At 41.8% G+C, this 22,528-nt stretch overlaps 1 protein-coding gene, 1 long non-coding RNA gene and 1 pseudogene across 2 annotated transcripts; all 3 read left to right on the forward strand.

The window, feature by feature from the left end:
* Window positions 1–3,017: 3,017 nt before the first annotated feature.
* LOC137100117 (NLR family CARD domain-containing protein 3-like) lies at window positions 3,018–16,887 on the forward strand. Its single transcript, XM_067477747.1, has 9 exons — window positions 3,018–3,151; window positions 4,473–4,837; window positions 8,503–8,581; window positions 8,771–8,984; window positions 9,230–11,027; window positions 11,398–11,571; window positions 12,217–12,390; window positions 12,532–12,578; window positions 15,236–16,887. The coding sequence occupies exons 2-9, from the start codon at window positions 4,749–4,751 to the stop codon at window positions 15,769–15,771; spliced, it is 3,111 nt and encodes a 1,036-aa protein (XP_067333848.1). The 5' UTR covers window positions 3,018–3,151; window positions 4,473–4,748; the 3' UTR covers window positions 15,772–16,887.
* On the forward strand, window positions 16,116–18,415 carry LOC137102240 (piggyBac transposable element-derived protein 4-like; annotated as a pseudogene).
* Window positions 18,416–18,534: 119 nt separating this feature from the next.
* On the forward strand, window positions 18,535–20,518 carry LOC137100228 (uncharacterized). Its single transcript, XR_010910870.1, has 2 exons — window positions 18,535–19,918; window positions 20,016–20,518. It is a non-coding gene; the product is annotated as an uncharacterized lncRNA (long non-coding RNA).
* Window positions 20,519–22,528: the final 2,010 nt, after the last annotated feature.

Genomic DNA, 22,528 nt, shown 5'->3' on the forward strand with positions numbered 1-22,528 from the left:
TCCATTCAGCTTCTATGCAACTTAATGCTTTTTGTTTTGGTTTGAATTTTCATTTTTGTAATGTGAGACTTGGATTCCACAATCTCCAACTGTGGAAACGGTAGATGAGGATGTGGTGCAGTCAGGTGGTGGTTGTTGTTGCACTCGTTGTTCATTGTGTCCTTCCAGTGGTGGTTGTGGCAGCACTGACTGGTAGGAGTCCAAGCCAGCGTCCAGTTTCAGTGCCGTGATCTGTGGAGAAGACACACTGGGAGAATATGGTGGTGGTGTGTGTTTTCTACTGAAGCGTCATCTGTTCTGTGTGGAACAGTTATCATGAGTTTTTTTGTTTTTTTTTCTTTTCACTCTTTTTCATTCTTTCCCTAAACTCTACCTCATTTTTGTTTTTTTGTAAGTTACAGATCTGTTTGTCTTTTCTGACACTCTCTCTTTTTTTTTCGCCTTCACTTTTCATAATCTTAACATTTGGAGTAATCTACTGTTTTCTATTGTGTCCGATTGCCCTGTTTTTTCTCCATTCTCTCACTGTCACTCAGCTCCTAAAGCTTAGTCCTAGTGTGCACTTCCTGCCACACTTCCAGTAAACCAATGTCAAAACTCTTAATTCTACTTTTGGACATGTCCTGTTCAAGTGAACAGCGACTCTTCTCTGTGAACTGCTCTGCCCTGTAATAACCTGTGACTGGGTCTTGAGAATGATAAACTTAGAAGGCAAAGAGAGACAAACAATTCACTTCCCCTAATATTAGTCACCATACTTGGTTTTCATACTGTCTACAATCGGACCCTGCGGGGTTCAAGTCCCTTTACTTCCCTGGTTTCCCATGGAAGTCCATGCATGGCCTTCAACACAGACGTCTCTGTGAGGGTGAGGGTATCTTTTACAAGCTCCCAATACACAAGCTTTGTGACCATCACTTAAAGTCTCTAATCACTGACACCTGTTGGCCCCTGTGTCCAACTTGGTTATTGACACTTATCCTCCCTAATCAGCTAGGAGTCACTCAATTTGATCAGATTACATCAACCAAGAATGGCAAGTTGAGCTCAACAGAATTAATTTAGGAACTTATTTACAACTCACCCAGTATCCATGTTGACCAGTGTTCATTTTTAGTTTGTGAATCTGGTGGCAGTGATCAGAGGATCAGCTGTGTTCAGTTCTCCTTCTCTACACTGATTCTTTCAGCGGAGGTTGAGGCTGGAATTTCTTTTCCAGGATGCGTGAAAACCACTGTTCACCTCCGCTCACAGATCCTGCCGACAACTTCAAATTGGAAGCAAAAGTGACAATATCTGGTCTTAGACACCTCAAGTGTAATCAATAAAGAACCTTCAACACTTATTTTCCATCTGGAAATAAGGACTCATACCTGAGGATACTTTTCATCGACTACAGCTCCGCCTTCAATACGTCATCCCCCACAAACTCACCCACAAACTGTCCACACTTGGTCTACACCCCACCTTCTGTGACTGGCTCCTAGACTTCCTGACTGGCAGGCCTCAGTCTGTCAGGATTGGTAATAGGACTTCAGCCAGACTCATCACAAACATTGGCCTCCACAGGGTTGTGTACTCAGCCCCATCCTCTACACCCTGTTCACCTATGACTGTGTCGCCTCCCACAAGGACAACATCATCCTGAAGTTCGCGGACGACACCGCAGTGATAGGATGCATTGCTGGCGGTGACGAGGCAGCCTACAGGAGGGAGGTGGCCAGTCTGGTGTCATGGTGTGGAGACGACAACCTCACCCTCAACACGGACAAGACGAAGGAAATGATAGTGGACATGAGAAAGGAGAGGAGAACGCATCAGCCACTGTTCATCCGGGAGCTTGAAGTGGAGAAGGTGAGCAACTTTAAATACCTGGGTGTCCACATCACTGAGGACCTCACTTGGACACCTCACGTCACGCAGCTGGTCAAGAAGGCCCAACAGCGGCTGTATTTTCTGAGGAGGCTGAGGAAGTTTGGCATGTCGCCTAAGATCCTCAGCAACTTCTACAGCTGCGTCATTGAGAGTGTCCTGACCAACTGTGTGGTACGGCAGCACTAATGCCATGGACCGCAAACGCCTGCAGAGAGTGGTGAAGACTGCGCAGAAAATCACCAGGACTCCACTGCCCTCTCTGCAGAGCATCTACCACCACAGAGTCCACAGGAGAGCTGCTTCCATCCTCAAAGACCCCTCCCACCCCCAGCATGGACTGTTCACACTTCTACCCTCAGGACGGAGGTACAGAAGTAGGAAATGTAGAACCTCAAGGCTGAAGAACTCTTTCTTCCCCTCTGCCATCAGACTCCTAAACAGCTGACAGGAGTTTGCAACCATGAACATAACATAACATAACATAACAAAACTGTTACACGGACACAACTGCTTACGAATCACATTTTGTATTTGCACACTAATTTTTTTCAGAACTGCACTACCTCACCTTTATTGCCTTATTGCTCTTATTTTGTTTGCTCTTATTTTTATTTAATTGTATTTTATTTTATTTCTATTTTTTGTCAACTCTCATTTTACTTACTGTGTGACATTTAGTGTGGACGGCAAAGTAAGAATTTCATTGTACAGGGAAACATGCGTTCTATCTGTGAATATGACAATAAACACTTTGAATCTTGAATCTTTGAACACTCACAATGTCTTTTAGGGTTTTATTATCTGAGTTTTAAGTCTCCATCGTAAGAAATTCTAAACATCATACATCACACATTATTTTTATAACCTTCTAAATTTAATAATTTATTCAAACTTGATTTTCCATCACAGACACAGACTCCTACATCATTCAGGTCCAGTTCAAGTGTGTTTGTAGAGCAGCATCAGTGGTGGATCTCCACCATTTTCCATTTCCTGAGGATGTTACTGTCCTGGAGTTTCTCTGGTCAGTCAGCACCATCTAGTGGACAGGTAGTAGAACTCCATCATCTGACACTGGATTTCTGAAACAGGTTCCACTGGTTTTGACGTCACCTGGGTGTTTTTTTAGACTTGTACTCTGAAGTTATGAGGATGTGATGGCGTCCTCAGATCAAATTCTCACAGACACCAGGACTGAGGAGGGACAATGAGCAGCTTCTTCTCTACACATGAAGGTGGAAAGTGTCTGGAAGTGGACCTGAAGTGAGTTCAGCAGGTGAGAATCCTACCAGAGAAATGTGTAAATGTGTGATGAACAGGATCACTGGGATCACATTGTGTTATATCACTGTTTGACTGCACAGTAGAAATGTTTCTGGATGATGATGCTCTGTTTCCTAAGATCTGTTGAATCCTTCACATTTTGATTCTTCAGAGTTTCTCTCTGAGTTAAAGGAGAGTGGATTGAGAAGGATTTGCAGGTTTTACTGTCAGTGGTTCTCAGGTAGAACCAACAGCAGTTTGATTGTAATCTGAGCTCAGAGTGTCAGAACTGGTCGGACAGCTTGGATCAAACTGGCTGAGCTGCATTTTATCCAAAACACAACCATCTTCCAACACTGAGACATACTTGGTTTGACTGAAAGCTCTTTAGCACAGTCCATGTGTGGACTGTCCCAGAGGCTGAAATGTTATGGGGAGGAGGGGAAAAGACTGTCCACATCCAACATTACTGAGGGTTTTTCATTCATGGAGCTGATTCCTGGTCAGTATCATCAATATAACTAATGTTAATAATCAGGCTTTTAATGTGAAAACAGTGCTGAGTGTGTTATTTGCTGTAGCTCTACATGGATCACGAGAACAGCACAGATGAAATCAGTGACAATAATCAGTCTGTTAACTACTAGTTCTTGATGTAGGTTCTAAGTTTCAGCACTAGAGGGAGACATTTACAAGAGGACGTGCTGATGGGGGTTGAAGGTTTTGTCCTTGTGAGGAAAAGCACACAGAGCTCAGTTAGATCTTCGTTTTCCTGAGGGGATCAGAGGATGGATTAGAGGCAGATGTGTCTGTTTTAACAAGAAGATCTTTAAGATCAGTGACTGTTTGAAGACCAGGTTTTATTTGGATCTGTGTCAGTGGCTGCATGTGGTCTCAACTGAATATTTTTGAATTAAATAAACACATTCAAATGTTTAAACCTTGACCACTGATAACAGACTGTGAGGTTCCAGAGGTCAGAAATAGAAAACACTGTTTTATCTTCCGTTAAAGGGAGTTTTTCCTCTCCACTGTTGCCTATGGCTTGCTCCAGGGGGAATTGTTGGGTTCTCTTTATATATCTTTATAATCTTGACTTTATTCTGTAAAGTGCCCTGAGATGACTTTGTTGTGAATTGGCGCTATATAAATAAAGTTGAATTGAATTGAATTGAATTTTATCTGTTTATTAGCCTTTAGTCCTCATCAGGTGACAGCTGAGGAAATGAGCAGATTCCAGCTCATTTACTAAGATAATGTAGGTCTGCTACATGATCAATGAGTGAAGTTTGTTCTATTAATGTACATGATTCAACTCTACTTTATTTATACAGCTTCAAATCACAACCACAATCATCTCAAGGCCCTTTACACAGTAAAGTCAAGACTTTAGAGAAGAAACCTCTGACACAACCAGGATCAGGTTGGTGGCTGTCTGCTTCATCCAGCTGGGGAGACAGAGACAGAGACAAGAAGTAACAAAGAAAACACTGGACAGGTTGGTAGAACCAGAAACTGAACATTGGAAACTCACAGCTGCTTCAAGGGAACATTGTCAGTGTTGTTGCTGTAAAGACTGAGCTCAGCTCCCAGCAGGTGTGGACTCTGCTATGAATCAGTGTGAGGACAGAGAGGAGGGAGTCCCTCCCTCTAAAACCACTCTGTGTGGGGGACATGAGAGCCAGACCAAAGACCAGAGGTGAGATGAGGATCTCTAACTGTCCATGACTCTTGTCCATGTCAAATCAGTCCACCATCATTATTCCCACTCACTGTCACATCTGCCACTCAGCTCCTCAATAACAGCTTAGAAGAACTAATCATCAACTACTAACTGTCTTAGTTAACAAAGAGCCAACCACTGATTAGTCAACTAAGCAACTAAGATGAGACAGCATCTTTCATCAGATTCCACGTTGATGAACAGGAGAACGTTCCTCATCCACTGTCTTCTTACTGACTTTCTATCTGCTTCTAACATTTCAGCTGCTGACAGTCTGCTCACAATTCATCTGCTTTCAGCTTCAAACTACTTTTCATTTGTCTCTTGTTTGTTTGAATCAGGATGAAGAAGCAGAGACCAGACTCTGCTGAACCCAGCTGGGTCTCTGTGAGGAGTGATAAGTCTAATGATCGTGGGATTAACTTTAAAGATGAACAACCTGCTCATGGAAGGTAAGAAATGTTTTAGTTATTGTCAGACTCACGACTCTAAGATTAGAAGACTTCTCTTGGTCCCGAGCTTCATAGTTTTTGTTACATTTTGTTAAATAAAGCAGCACATGAAACAGCACATGCTGCTTTTGCCAACCTGAGTCCAAGTCAAAGTCAATACAAGAACACAGGAAATCTGAGAGACATGCAAGCAAAATATCATAAACATAACCTGTGACATATAAGATAATGAAATAGAAATCTTCTGCTGAGCTAAGGGCGACTGTGGCACAGGAGGTAGAGCAGTTGTCCAACAATCCCAGGGTTGTTGGTTTGATTCCCAGCTCCTCCTGTCACATGTTGAAGTGTCCTTGACACTTAGTTGCTCCTGGTGAGTTCAGGTCAGCTGCATAGCAGCTCCCCCATCAGTGTGTGATTATGAGTGTGAATGGGTGAATAAGCAGCAGTGTAAAGTGCTTTGGGTCCCAGTAGATAGAGAAGCTCTATATAAGTGCAGAGCATCTAATTCACTTTCATGAACTAAAATCAGGATGGAATCAATTGCCAATAGAATCACATCTTTGTGATCTTTGGGACTATTTCCTACAAATAATATTAATGTAACTCAAAAGGAAAGTTATGATCAACAAGGAAGCTTCTCATCAGTGGTCACCTGCCACCTGCACTCGTTTCAAAGACCTTTCCTCACTACTGCATAACCAGCGTACTGGCACAGCCAAATGGAGAGCACCAAGTAAAGCTACACCACTGAGCTGGTAATGAGTTGCTGAATAACTGACTGAGCAGCAGTGTCCATGTCAGTGGTTTGTCTAAGACCCTAATCAGACACAACGGGTTTTAGTAGTTGTGTTTCTTTTCAATGAGTGAATCGCTGCTTTTGCACCTCTTGTTTCTCTGCTCTACAGGCCTCGTGATTTTTGCAGGAATGCAAGAATGTGTCCAGCTGAAAAAAGAGTTTTATAGAGCACAAACATATACAGACCAACAGTCATAGATATAGATAATAATGTTATTTTTGACACAAACAATGTCAATTTGAATACAAATAATATAATTATGTCAGTATAATGAAGTGAAAACGTAAAATGGAAAAGATCATGGTCCCTGACTTTAGTTTTTTCCTGTTTCCCCAGCTTCACTTCCTGTTTCCAGCTTTTATTTTGTAGCCCAACAGCCCTACTTCCTGTCTTTAGCCTTTTCGGTTATGTCACTGCTCATCATCAGCTCTATGATTTTAACTTCTTCCCTGCCAGTTGGTCTTTTTATGCTCCTCATGCTCTCATGCTCCTGGACATTTGGCTTCCTGTTTGGACTCTTAACTTCCCTGTTTTGCTGAACTTCTGTCTTTGGACTCTGTTTACCCTATTTTTGGTTTGAGGTTTGATTATTTACTTGTCCCTGTCCGTCAGCCTCAGTTTAACACTTTGTTTGTTTGTTCCTCCCTGTGCATTTACCTTAGCACTAGTGCAGGGGTCTCCAACACACCACTCACCAAAAGCTTAATGAAAGCTACATTTTTCTTTTACCCAATTATTACCTCATCTAAACCAACAACCTGTCTGCTAGACCCTATTCCAACTAAGCTGCTCAAGGAAGCTTTACCCTTAATAGATACGTTTGTATTAGATATCATCAATCTATCTTTAGAAACAGGCTATGTACCACAGGCCTATAAGGTAGCTGTAATTAAACCACTACTTAAAAAACCCTGTCTTGACCCAGGTGTTTCAGCCAGTTACAGACCAATATCTAATCTCCCTGTAGTTGCAAAACAATGATGTGACCACATGTTCAGGAATAATTTGTATGAAGACTTTCAGTCAGGATTTAGAGTTCATCATAGTACAGAAACAGCACTGGTAAAAGTCACCAACAATCTTCTCATGGCCTCAGATAATGGACTAGTCTCTATACTTGTTCTGTTAGATCTTAGTGCTGCATTCGATACCAACGATCACAGAGACTTTTGGAGACTCTGATGTGAAAGCACGTATTGTTCTCACTCTTCTCAAAAAGCAGTGGGTGCTGGTGTAGACCCCTCCCACATTCCAAAGCCCAGGCCCAGTCCTCGTGCAGCCCCTCACAGCTGCAGTAGGAAAACCTTTACAAGTTTTTTTGGGTTGAAATAAACTATCTGAATAAATGTTACAAAACATGAGAAGCTCTCTGCCATTTTCTTTTTGTAAGAGCAGCTCTCAGGGGAACAAAGCCAAAAGTGTCTTGAATATATAATTTAGCCCTTTAGTTTTTGTCTAGTCCAGATTCTGATTGCACCTTTTTGGTTAGTTATTTCCTTCTCTAGATCGTTTTGAACATCCACTTTGGTTTAGTATATTTTCTCCAACATTTCCCATCTATGTATTTATGTATGTGTCCTGTTTCCCTGACTTCCCAGCACAGTTCAATTTAGTTATCTTCCCTCTGTTCTGATTTACAGTTTTGGTTTAGTCTGTTGCTTTTTCTGTGTGTGGTTTCCTGTCGTCCTTGTGGAGCGATTTTCACTTGTTTTCACCACCTTAGTCCCAACAATAAAACCCCTTAACATTAAAACCTCCTCTTGCCGTCTCCTTACTTGGGTCCTAATACTCAACTCATGACAACTTGTCCAGATGAGTGATATATTCCATCCAGATTTTTGGCTGCAATGACGTAATGAGCTCAGACCTGCATTGTTACTGCCCCCAAACCAGGTTGCAATGCTGTTTTGAGCCACCAGGTGGAGCAGTGTGAGGACACTGCAGAGTTTGTTATGATCCTTACTTTCTGTCCAATCAAAAAACCCTTTGTTTTTCTGTCATTGAGCTGCATTGTGTCTGTGGTCTGTTTGCCCACTGGCTGCACACAGCAGCAGAGTCTTGCTGTTAACTGTGTCTGTTATTTAGTATAACTGCTGCTGTGCAGCTGAACCTTCATTAACCACAATATCATCAGACAATACAATCACACACATGTCTAGATTTCCAACTTTTGGTAGATTTGCACACACTGAAACAACTAGTGCACAGAACCTGTTGTATATCAAGCAAATTAAACATTTACCATCATAGTAACTTTAAAATGTAATGAATCAACAGTCTGTCCACATTCAGCCACTGTACTGCAATTTTCAGTGTTTCGCATTGGTTCACATGAAAAAATTCCATTTCACTTGTTTACTCATCCATCCAGTCATTTCTATTTTCTCCCCAGAGTTGAGCAGCAGAGCTCAGAGGTTCACAGTGATCAGTTTGCCCAGCAGCATCAACCAGACCTGGACTCCATATTTATGGTCTGTACATGTCCAATCACACTTTGACTATGAACTACATAAAACCCAGACTGAATGTTCAACAACCATTCAGGTCCTAACAGAGTCCATGCTGCTGTGTTCAGACCAGCAGGTCTTCAGACTCACAGATGAATCACATGTTGTCTTCTACCAGTTTAAATGAAATGTCCACTTCTCATTCTGTTCCAGCTGCTGGAGGACAACATTGTCACTTTTGTGAAGAACCAGCTGAAGGAGATCCAGAGGGTCCTGAGACCAGATTACCCAGAATTTTCAGAGAGTCAGAGGGAGGATGAGGAGGATGAAGAGCAGAGGAGGAGCAGCAGAGAGTCATTTGTGAAGATCACAGTGAACTTCCTGAGGAGAATGAAGCAGGAGGAGCTGGCTGACTGTCTGCAGAGCAGTAAGAGGATTTGAACAGATTTAACATGATGGAAAGAGGAAATGGAAACAGCAGGAGAGAGGTTTCCATTTCCAAACTCTGCTGTAAATATGCTGCACACATCTGTATCAGATCAGAGGCTGTTTGTCCTCCACTGATGATAAAACTGATGGAGGAAGAAAAACTCTACAGACACTTAAATGTTTAGATTCTCTGATTTTCTGAAGGATCCACTCACTGATTTCATTTCTTCTTTGTTCATTCAGGATTTCATGCTGCAGTGTGTCGACGTAAACTCAAGTCTAACCTGAAGAATAAGTTCCAGTGTGTGTTTGAGGGGATCGCTAAAGCAGGAAACCCAACCCTTCTGAATCAGATCTACACAGAGCTCTACATCACAGAGGGAGGGACTGGAGAGGTCAATGATGAACATGAGGTCAGACAGATTGAAACAGCATCCAGGAAACCAGACAGACCAGAAACAACCATCAGACAAGAAGACATCTTTAAAGCCTCACCTGGAAGAGATGAACCAATCAGAAGAGTGATGACAAAGGGAGTGGCTGGCATTGGGAAAACAGTCTTAACACAGAAGTTCACTCTGGACTGGGCTGAAGACAAAGCCAACCAGGACATACAGTTCACATTTCCATTGACTTTCAGAGAGCTGAATGTGCTGAAAGAGAAAAAGTTCAGCTTGGTGGAACTTGTTCATCACTTCTTTCCTGAAACCAAAGAAGCAAGAATAAGCAGGTTTGAAGAGTTCCAGGTTGTGTTCATCTTTGACGGTCTGGATGAGTGTCGACTTCCTCTGGACTTCCACAACAATGAGATCCTGACTGATGTTACAGAGTCCACCTCAGTGGATGTGCTGCTGACAAACCTCATCAGGGGGAACCTGCTTCCCTCTGCTCGCCTCTGGATAACCACACGACCTGCACCAGCCAATCAGATCCCTCCTGAGTGTGTTGACATGGTGACAGAGGTCAGAGGGTTCACTGACCCACAGAAGGAGGAGTACTTCAGGAAGAGATTCAGAGATGAGGAGCAGGCCAGCAGAATCATCTCCCACATCAAGACATCACGAAGCCTCCACATCATGTGCCACATCCCAGTCTTCTGCTGGATCACTGCTACAGTTCTGGAGGATGTGTTGAGAACCAGAGAGGGAGGAGAGCTGCCCAAGACCCTGACGGAGATGTACATCCACTTTCTGGTGGTTCAGTCCAAACTGAAGAACATCAAGTATGATGGAGGAGCTGAGACAGATCCACACTGGAGTCCAGAGAGCAGGAAGATGATTGAGTCTCTGGGAAAACTGGCTTTTGAGCAGCTGCAAAAAGGAAACCTGATCTTCTATGAATCAGACCTGACAGAGTGTGACATCGATATCAGAGCAGCCTCAGTGTACTCAGGAGTGTTCACACAGATCTTTAAAGAGGAGAGAGGACTGTACCAGGACAAGGTGTTCTGCTTCGTCCATCTGAGTGTTCAGGAGTTTCTGGCTGCTCTTCATGTCCATCTGACATTCATCAACTCTGGAGTCAATCTGCTGTCAGAACAACAATCAACATCTCTTTTGTCTAAACTGTTTAGACCTGATCTAAAACTTCTCTACCAGACTGCTGTGGACGAGGCCTTACAGAGTCCAAATGGACACCTGGACATGTTCCTCCGCTTCCTCCTTGGTCTTTCACTGCAGAACAATCAGACTCTCCTAAGAGGCCTGCTGACCCAGACAGGAAGTGGGTTACAGACCAATCAGGAAACAGTCCAGTACATCAAGGAGAAGATCAGTGAGAATCTGTCTGCAGAGAAAAGCATCAACCTGTTCCACTGTCTGAATGAACTGAATGATGGTTCTCTAGTGGAGGAGATCCAACAGTCCCTGAGATCAGGAAGTCTCTCCACAGATGAACTGTCTCCTGCTCAGTGGTCAGCTCTGGTCTTCATCTTACTGTCATCAGAAAAAGATCTGGACGTGTTTGACCTGAAGAAATACTCTGCTTCAGAGGAGGCTCTTCTGAGGCTGCTGCCAGTGGTCAAAGCCTCCAACAAAGCTCTGTATGTGCACATAGACTATTTCAGATTAAGTGGATTGTTGTTGGCATGACAGAAAACTAATGTTTGTAACTGGTTTCTTTGGTTTTACTGGATTATTTTTAGACTGAGTGGCTGTAACCTCTCAGAGAGAAGCTGTGAAGCTCTGTCCTCAGTTCTCAGCTCCCAGTCCTCTAGTCTGAGAGAACTGGACCTGAGTAACAATGACCTGCAGGATTCAGGAGTGAACCTGCTGTGTGATGGACTGAACCAACACCACAGACTGGAAACTCTGAGGTAAGATTAAAGCTACTTTTTTTAAAATGTATCCAATAAATTGTTTTAGTGTTTCTTTATCTGAACTTTGTTTTAACTAACTAAAAATATAATTCAGACTAAGTGGCTGTAACCTCTCAGAGAGAAACTGTGAAGCTCTGTCCTCAGTTCTCAGCTCCCAGTCCTCTAGTCTGAGAGAACTGGACTTGAGTAACAATGACCTGCAGGATTCAGGAGTGAAGCTGTTGTCTGCTGGACTGAAGCAACATCACTGCAGACTGGAAACTCTCAGGTCAGGATTCTGATTTTTGTAAACAGTCATTTGACAAGCTATCGTGATGAAGAGGTTTGCTGACAGCAGATTGTCAGCTGGGTAATGTTTTTGTTCTAACCACAGAAACTTGACGTGTTTATAAAGTAAAATTGCTCAACTATATTCAGTTGGACTCCAACATGTTTGGTCTGAAGAGAATAATCCCCACAACCAATAAAATATCAATAATTGAAGTGGACACAGATGAACTAATGGAGAGCGTTTACTTCGGACTAACTACAAGGCTCCAATGTCATTGTATTATTGCCAGAAATGAAAGGAACAAATGATGGACATTAGTTACTATAACACACATGAGATTCTGCAGATCATAAGCAGGAAAATATGTTTTCACTTGTGTAGCAAACTCCTCTGACCTCTCCAGTATCCTTGCAAAGGCAAAGAGCAGGTCCACAACCTGACTTGGTTCCATGACCCACCTTAATTCTAGTTTCTACAGTTGGCTGTTTAGTTGGTAAAAAAGGTGGAGCATGAATTTGAATGATGACATTTTATAGCCTTAATTTAGTTTATGGTTATGTCTCCAGCAAATGAATAAAGTCTGTGTGTGTGTGTGTGTGTGTGTGTGTGTGTGTGTGTGTGTGTGTGTGTGTGTGTGTTTAGTCTGTCAGGTTGTCTGATCACAGAGGAAGGTTGTGCTTCTCTGGCCTCAGCTCTGAGCTCCAACCCCTCCCATCTGAGAGAGCTGGACCTGAGCTACAATCATCCAGGAGACTCAGGAGTGAAGCTGCTGTCTGCTGGACTGAAGGCTCCACACTGGAGACTGGACACTCTCAGGTATGGACAGGTGGACAGACAACAGCAGCTCTCACACTGATTCTCTGTGTCTCTGACTAACTGAGGAACTCTGGTTCATGTTTAATGGTGAAGATGAGTGAAGGTGGATGAAGCTGATTCTGACTTTGTCTCTTCCTCCAGGGTGGATCATGGTGGACCACAGAGACTGAAACCTGGTCTGAGGAAGTGTGAGTGTGTTTTAAGTTTGATTCCTGAGAACTGAGAACAGCTGCACATGTTCCACTAGATTTGAAGCTTTCTTGACTGAAGAACAAAGATGAATTTCTGTTTTTTGTCAGTGTGGCTGGAAAGATGTTAGAATTCAATCAATCAATTTCAAATCCACAAACACAACAAAGTGAACACAGTGATCCAACAAAACTAAGAAATATATTTTATTAACAGTGGAGCCAACAGAAAGTGAACTTTGTTTCTTCTGGGTCTTTTGACTGTCACTGTGTCTTTATACAAGAGTTTTGTTACCTTCAGGTGCTGCTCGGTAACTAGTACTTCACAGGTTTGACCAATGGAAGTTGTGTTCAAGGACCCCTCACTTTCTTCTCAGTGTGTTTAATAAATCAGAGCTAAGGTGGCTTGTAGCAGAGTATGTGGTGGAGAGCATGCGGACAGAATCCTCATTAGCCACATTCAGACCAAGTTGATTCAGTCAAAGACTGAAGACTTCAGGCTCTGTGAGGAGGACACATGAATGTTTGGGTCGTCTGTGTGAGAGCACTGGCGCTGACCTGTCATGAAGAGCATTAGAAATATGTGATTTGTAGGTGATATATCAGTGTTTTACTAATTGAGGTTTTTTACTTTGAATCTTAGAGCCGATGTTTTGTGAAAGTAACACAAAAGTAACTTCAAAGTAATGATATTGTCTTAGGAGGTAATATTGTAAGTTAATGAACAGTTGGAACTAACGTGTAATATGACTTTTGAGCAGTAAGTGTCTGTGACTCAGTGCTTATTGTTGCCCTGGAACAGTACAAGAATACAGGTGAGCCCTCAAATGAAAGTGGTCTATTCAAAAGTGCCTAAAGTTCATCAGAACAGGTTTGTGTTTAGGCTGAGGTGAAGGAATTCATCCAGCTATTCACTACCTTCATCCCAATGTTTCCCCTGCTGCCTCTTCACCAGCACCTGCATAGACCTGAAGCTACAGATAGTGATGGAGCCAGTGGTTAACGGGAGCTTCCTCCTTATAGTAACAGTTGTTGTGGTTGCTGGAAATGATTGAAGTTGGAAATACAGCTTTACTGCTTAGGACACATTCATTTCAGGGACATTTACAATTAGTAATTCAGACGCTTTTATCCAAAGGTACAAGTCAGCAAAAATCAGAAGAAGTGTTTATCTTTCATGAAAGCACAAATAACTTTTTCCTAAAAAATAGATTTAAGTGCATAGGAAGATGTGGAAAAGTTCTGTTTTCAGCAGTTTTTTGAATATTGGGAGTGAGTTTTCTAAACGTGCAGAGTTTGGAAGCTCGTTCCACCATCGTGGGATCACTGAGCTGAAGAGTTTTGCTTGGTGTCTTCTGTGGGAAACCAGACGTTGTTCACTGGCAGAGCACAGTGGACGGGAGAGATTGTGGACCTGAATGAGGGAGTTTAGGTAAACAGGAGCTGTAGGCAAGAGACAGAGCTTTGAACCTGATGCAGCTACAGGAAGCCAGTGTAGAGATCTGAAGAGGGTCTAGATTAAAGCGACTGGAGCCTTCATGTAGTGAACCTGGCTTAGTCACACACAATCTATTTGTTTGACATCAACAAGGATTGATTCTCTACATGTGTGATTCATTTTGAAAAACCAATGAACCTAACATGCATGTGTTTGACTGTGGGAGGAAACTGGAGGAAACCCACACAAGCAGGGGAGAACATGCAGACTCCACACTGAAAGGCTGCAGCTGGCAGGGGATTTGAACCGGGGACCTTCTTGTGGCAGTGGTAACCGCTCAACCACCGTGCTGCACCACCTTAATTAAACAATGCATAAATTGCTTGAAGAAGTTTTGTATTTCAAATTCTAATGTGCAGCAATTTCTTCAAAGCTCAGAGATTCTCTTTATTTTAGATCCAAATGGGATTTTTTCAATTCAACTAGTCTCCACTTTACTGCAGGACAGACATTCTTGGCTTATGTCCATGTGTCAATGGCTGCTGACATCCGCAGCACCTTCAGCTCGTCTTGTAACACAGTGTCAAGGTCAAGTTGCTTCCCACCACAGATTAGTTTTATTCAGACAGTGAAAGAGAGGGGGCAGGGCTGTCAGAGAGAGGAGGGGGAGTGCAGCTGCTACCAGCTTATTGATACTGGAGAACATGGACACTCACTGGCCACTTTATTAGGTACCTGTACAATCCAACACGGCAGCTCGGCCACAAATTCCAAACATATATACAACATATACCAGTGTGTGGATATTGAAACTTTTTCAAATATTCAGTATACACATGTATTGATAAATCAATACTATTGACAACACTAATACAGACACCAGGAAAAAGTTTGCAACAGCTTTAAAACACATGAAGCTTCACTAAACACCAGGAGGAGAAAAATAGACTTCAAGTGGAAAAAAACACAGGTGTTCCAGAGTTGACTTGTGTCTAATGTGTGTATGATGTGGATTTCATTGATCCATTTCATAAAATGCTCAAGTGGATTGTTGTTCTAACTGGATTGTTGAATTTCACTTGAAATGGAGTCAAACATTCTTCACAGTTGAAGATGAAATGGAAGTTGGAATGATTTACTTTCAGTCATTGTCAGTAAAGTTGCTGATAAATCAACAGATGATAAACTGCAGCTGTTTGTGTCTTGTTCTCTCCATCAGATGCCTGTGAACTGGAACTGGACCAAAACACAGTAAACAGAAAACTACAACTGTCTGACAACAACAGGAAGGTGACACGTGTGGAGGAGGATCAGTCATATCCTGATCATCCAGACAGATTTGACTTCTGGCCTCAGCTGCTGTGTAGAAATGTTCTGACTGGTCGCTGTTACTGGGAGGTCGAGTGGAGAGAAACAGTTTATATATCAGTGAGTTACAGAAGAATCAGAAGGAAAGGAGACAGTTATGACTGTGTGTTTGGAAGGAACGATCAGTCCTGGAGTCTGATCTGCTGTGATCGTGGTTTTTACTATATCATCCACAATAACAAACAAACATCCATCTCCTCGTCCTCTGTCTCTCACAGAGTAGCTGTGTATGTGGACTGTCCTGCTGGCTCTCTGTCCTTCTACAGTGTCTCCTCTGACAAACTGATCCACCTCCACACCTTCAACACCACATTCACTGAACCTCTGTATCCTGGGTTTGGGTTCTGGTTCTGTCCTGGTTCCTCATTTTCTCTGTGCAGTGTGTAGGTGTGAGAGTGTCTCCTGTGGACAGAAACTCTGCTGACTGAAGATCAGCTGCTGAAATCAAAGTTCCCTCTGTTCACCATCACACACACTCTGCACCATTGATACTTGGACTTAAGAGAAACATTTGGATGGTTCTTTCATTACTGCCAATCATTTAGGTTGGTGTCAGGTTTGTGTTGATGATGAAGAAAATGTGTTCACTCTTGCACCAAGTCATCCATCCTGTCCACCCTGAGTGTTTGTGTTTTCCTAATTAGAACTTCAGCACTAACAGCAAAGAAAGAGAAAAAGAATGGGCAGGATGCACAGACTGTGATCCTGCCTCCGGTAGAAGTAGGAGAATAATGACCACTCTGATGTGGACGCTCGACTTGTGTGGTTAGTGTGGAGCAGAGTTGTGTTGTTGCTCCTAACTCCATGAATATATGATGTGGGACATCACAGCCTTTGACCTGCTTCAAACAGGAAAGAAGCATTTCACTTATCTAAAGAAGTGGGAAACCGTCTATTACATCTTGGTGACGAGGATGGGATGGACATTCTGCTGATCATTACCTGAGTCCAAACTGAAGGGTACTGCCGGCCCAGGAACAAACGGAGGCCTGGATCCCGCCTGATGTCAGGGACAGGTGGTGGACAGCAGATGCTCCATTCCAGCAATAAGGGAGAACAGCTTTAACCTTCATATTATGTTAAGGGTCAATTTGACCCATTTCAGTTTTCTTGTTGACCAAAGTACTAGTTATCATTTCTTTTTCTTTATGAAGTTTGTGACTTTTCCTCATCTGGGGTCATGAACTGGTGTGTAAAATATGGACACTTTGATGTGTCCTGGAATGTCTGTGCAGACTTTGTACACAAAGATGATGTTGCGGGTCATTTTGACCCGGACACTTTAATGTGGGTAGGAAGCTGTTCAGATCCAAATTCAACATGTCTCTTTTATGAACTTTTGAGGTTTTGATTGCCTAATTATTTATTTTTTGATTGCCTCATTCAGACCCAAAGAAAAAAAAAATCTTTCGAGATTGTCTCTGGAGACATTTTACATGATATCTCGTGTGATCCGATTTTGACAACTGCGACACCAGAGCTGGTCGACGTGAAAGAGACAAACTAGCTGCAATCAGAGATGTATTGGATAAATGGGTCCAAATTCTACCCTTGTTGTACAAGCATGGCCCCCATGTTACTCTAGATGAGCGCCTTGTTCCATTCAGGGGTCTCTGTCCCTTGCGACAGTATATGCCCAGCAAGCCGTCCAAGTACGGCATCAAAATATTGGCAGCCTGTGATGCAAAATCTAGCTATGCATGGAATATGCAAGTGTACACTGGAAACTACCTGGAGGAGCATCTGAGAAAAATCGGGATACGTGTGGTGATGGAGATGAGTGAAGGGCTGCTAGGTCATAACATCACTTGTGACAACTTCTTTACATTCTACCGCCTTGGAGATGAACTTCAGAAGAAAAAGCTGACTATGTTGGGAATAAGCAGAAGAAATAAGCCAAAATTTCCCAGTGAAATTCTGAAGAGGCAGGGAAGATCTCTGCATTCCTCAATATTTGTTTTCACTGAGAAAGCAACAGTAGTTTCATACTGCCCAAAGAGAAACAAGAATGTTCTTGTCATGAGCACAATGCACACAGATGCATCTCTGAGCACAAGAGAAGACAAGAAGCTACAAATGATCCTGGACTCCAACTCCACCAAAGGAGGAGCTGACAATCTAGTCACAGCGACATACAGCTGCCAGCGTAAAACAGCTCGTTGACCCTTGGTGATTTTCCATAACATTGTGGATGCGTCTGCTTACAATGCCTATGTCCTGTGGACTAAAATCAACCAGCAATGGAATGCTGGCAAATTGTATCGACACCGGCTTTTCCTGGAAGAACTGGGCAAAAGCCTTGTCACTCCCAAAATCCAGAGGCGAGCCAGGCCAGCTCGGTCCCTAGCAGCTGCAGCTGTCATTGAAAAGGTCAAGTTTGTGCCATCCAACCAATCTGCAATGGATCCAATGGATACAGGCGTAAAGAAATGGAATAGATACCAGAACTGTCCCTCCCAAAAGGACAGTAAAACAAGCACCTTTTGTGTGAAATGCAAGAATTACATCTGCAGAAAGCACAGTTACATTATGTCCATCATTTGGACAACATTGAAAATCTCAGAAAATGGGGCAAGTTAAAAAGAAAAAGGTTTTCCTTCTTCACAAACACAACTAAATAGTTCTTAGAATTAGTTCTGGAGTTTCAAATTGTATTGTATGTCTGTTTTTTAAATGTTAATCTAATGGAACATAAAGTTGCTGTTTTTAACCAGTTTTTTGACAGTTCTGAGTGGATTTAGACAGTGCAGGTCATTTTGACCCGCAACATAATCAATGTGATTTTTTCAACATACAAGGGTTAAGAAGCATTTCTTTTTAGTAATAGATCACAGAGGTTGCGTAAAGCTTGTGTGATAGCAACTGTAATATTCTTGTAAAGCCTGTGTGGTAGTGAACAATTATCTGTGTAATTCTATGTGTTCTGTCAGAAAAAGGAAAACAAGGCAAAAAGGTGAAATAAGGGAAAATAGATACATTTAAATATAGAAATACATAGATAAGTCATCTTCCGCATATGAAAGTATAATGTCTGGTTTTGGTTCCATTTGAATAAAATGGGTGTATGACTGACTCAATACAGACGAAAACATAAATAACCAGATATAAAATGACTCCTTTAGTGTCTAGTTTGCACAACACACTGTGCATACTACTGTATAGGGTAGTTGGTCAGAACGAATGTGACATACAAACTACCTGGCTGAAGGGATTCATCTGAAGTTAGTGTATGTGTGATAAGATCCAACCATACGATGAGATGGGAAGATCAGTATGAGAGAGTAAATTGTGTGTGATTGATAAGCCCATAGAAAGTTGAAGCACAAACCACAGTGAGTCTAGAAAACATGGGGAACAAAACAGGGACATTAGAAAAATGATCTGATCCTCTTACAGGCCCTGCTGAAATAATGGCAGATAAATGGGGAGAAAGTGTGATTAAGGATAATAATAATAATAATAATAATAATTCATTTTATTTATAAAGCACTCTCAAACTGCTATACAAGCAGATTAAAACCAAGAATAAAAGGTAGGATGAGAACCTCCCTGAATAAAACATCATAAACATGTAAAACATAGAAACTTATAAAACATAAAATAACACAGCATAATAAAGAAAAAGTAATGATCACTTTGCTTCGGATGTGAGCAGTGCCCAACAAAAACTCTAGCATCAACCCTATCTTACCTCAGCAAACCAAACAAATACAAAAATAAATGACAGCATGTATAACCTGAACCTCTAACCTGAAACAGGAGAATAAAATTAGTAAAACCAAACTCACCTGGTGATCAATATGTACAGAGAGTTATATATATACTTACTGTGAAACTGGAAACTGTGGCTGTTACTCACCATAAAGTAAAGTAGATGAGGAGGACGAGGAGGAGGACAATGAAGGTGACACCTACTCCAACCACCAAAATTGGTCCTTTTTAAAGTTGCAGCAAGACAAGTGAGAGTTAAGAATTAGTGACACTGGGGATGTTAAAATGCAAGAGAGAACAGTAGAGATACTGCAGTCTGAACAAATAACACATCATTTACAGATGAGCTTCCAACAACATCCAACAGCAGTATTAGAATTATTAGTTAGTTATTAGTTTTTAATACAACAAAGTACTATTACCTCTACTTTACTATGGTATTACACCAATCAGCCATAACATTATGACCACCTGTGCAATTGAATGTAACCCAGTACAGCAGCTCTGCCATACAAGGTTATCATTTGTCAGTTTGCAGGTTTTCACTGTCAGAAAGGTGATAATTCTACTGTGTGTTTATTATTGAGGTCAAAGTCGTACTGGAGTGCTGTATACGAAGAGGAGGTTCAGAGAGGGGACAGGACCACTCTGCCATGTCCCAGTGATGGGAGATCACATTGTCCAACATGGCACATCAGGTCTCTGTCCACTGTGGACAAGACGTTCACTATAACAAACGTGCAGCTCGGTGACTCTGGACTTTACCTCTGCGATGGAAAACCTGCCGCTTATCTGCATGTGTTCAGAGACTAGAAGGTCTGTGGTAGGTGAGACAAACTGAAACTACACAAAGAGACAGAAAGAAAATAAACACATTCCTTGTTTATTGATGGTGATTGTACTTGTTGTTTCTCATGCAGCTTCTTTATCAGCTTCACCATCATCAGCATCTGGAGAACGAGAGGATGAGTTTATGCAAATATTTTACGCTGTAACTGTCATTACATGTTACTTTATGGTATTTTTCTATTTAATATGTAGCAGCAAGTCCTGCATTCGGGAAAGAAAAATGCTTATTTGGTTCCTTCTGAGTAAAAAAATGTCTCTTCATTAAAATAATTTCTGGGTAAAAACCTCAAAACCGTGTTGTCATCTGCTCCCTGGCTGATACCTTTTGCACTCCAATAATTCTGACGTATCACATGGTCTAATCCAAAATGGTTGAAGCCCAGTAGCCCCCAGCTGGTTGTGTAAAGGAAAAGCATATTACTATTTTTATGGTGAGATTTTCTTTCATGAATTTTCTTATATTTCAAAATGAGCACTTACTCTGTTAAAGCAACTTTTAGACAAGAATTACTTCCTTTTTTGCATTTTACTTAAAAAATGTGCAGAAAATCACATTTGAAACAGCAGCTACAAAGGGGAATTTAGTGGTAAATCCCTAAATGTTCTTGGAGCAAAATGCGTTGTGCTAGATGGCTAAAAGGAAGCAGAGTACTGAATATGTGCTGCACAAAAGGGAACAGTTTGAAAAAATAAACACATGAAGATGGAGAAAAGTTCTTGTTTTTCCCCAATTGTGAGCAATTTACACTCATTACACATTACATTTTGTTTGTTAGAGGCAGAAGGTCGCTAGTTTGAATCCCACCCCACCAGGTGTGGCCCCGCCCAGCCACCAAGTTCCATCTTGGTGACGGCCCCAAGCCTGGACATGAATGGGAAGGTTACGGCAGGAACATGCTACATTTTGTTAAAGACATTTCAAAACTGGGTCCATCATTTCTTGGGTCAGACATTATAGGGCTGATTTGTGAAAAGCTAAAATAGTAGCTTACATTACACTGACAGTGGCTGGACCCAAGCAAACCATTAAAGTAACAATAATGAACATGAGAAAGATGCTGTACAGAGACTGAAACTCTGAAGCTGATGTGTTTGAATGACGTGGTTCATGGTGGGACACCTGGGAACATGTGTGTGAGGTTTGAGGTCATCTAGTGGCTGGATGGAGTAAGACAGGAGACAGAGACCAAATCTAACAGAGAGTGGCCACACGGAGCTGCTTTACACCAGATGCTGTTTCATACATTATCACACAGCACTATCGCTTCAAATATCTGACTGTCTCACAGAGTCTCGCGTCCTCCCCGTACAATCTGATGTCCATTATTATTATTTCTCTCTGTTGTTTCTTTTCCTGATCATTGCAGTACTGGAATCTACCGTAGATGGGGAAGGTAACTTCAGTGAGAGGAAATAAGCTGGTGTTTGAACATTTTGTCTGAATTTAGAGAGAATTCCTTTGTGTGACATCAAACTTCACACCTTCTCTGCAGGCACCACTGCTCTCAGCACTTTACACAATGACCTCCACCCTTTCCTGTGTAATGTACTGCACTTTATTATAGAAACAACACTCAACATTTATAGTCACACGCTGCTGTTGAAAAAAAGTTTATATTTGCTGCAGATGAGTGATAGTTTATGATGAACACATACTTTGACATTTCATTTAAAATGCTTTTTCATTCAGTTATGATTCTCTACTTGAATCCTTCATTGCTGCGGTTGTCGTTATTCATTTTCACGTCATGAATTCAGTTTAATCATTATCATATCTTTTAATAATTTCCCCAGAAGCATCACTGTTTCCTGCTGATACTGGAGACAGTGCATAAATACGTCTTCTACCACTTCCTGTTTATCACATATAGTCACAGTCCTGTTGCATGTTCATCTTATGTGTCCAAATGTCATCAGTCAGGACGTCTACTGCTACCTTCCTTTGGATGCTGTAATAAGGTCTGTACCTTGGCTCTCTGTGTTTCATTTCTGCACCATTTCTAACTTAGTTCTAAATTTGACTATACTTTTAACGTCACCTATTTAGTCCCACATTCACTTCTCTTTTCTCGGTCATTTCTTTTGCACACTGTAGCTGTCCTCTGGTTCACCTGCTCTACATCTGTATTACTGCCATTGTGCAATGCATTAAAAAAACATCCACAAAAACAGAAAATGTCACACTTTCAAGTGTTTCTTCAATTTTGGTAGGACCCAAAGGAGGAGAAGTAAAACAGACCATGAACTAAAACACTCTGGGGGGAAAATATAAACTAAATAACAGTGCGAGGAAACTAACTCGGTAACTAAGGGGAGGCAGACGGAAACAAACGAACACTCAAACATAAAACCAGGGCCTAACAAGCAGAGATAACTGGAGATAAAACCTAAACACTGAAACAAACGTTCAATCATTCATTAATATTATTATTGCAGATGTGAATAGGAAGGAACTGCTCTCCATACTTTGTTTCCGGGGCAGAGTCAAGTGTTTTAGTCACCAAATTCAGGTGAGAATGTGTCCTGAGGAGGACATATTGTTGGGGTGGTGCATGGAGGTGGACCCAAGTAAAAAAAGAGACAG

Source organism: Channa argus, chromosome 1, assembly GCF_033026475.1.
Source record: "Channa argus isolate prfri chromosome 1, Channa argus male v1.0, whole genome shotgun sequence".
Lineage (NCBI taxonomy): Eukaryota > Metazoa > Chordata > Actinopteri > Anabantiformes > Channidae > Channa > Channa argus.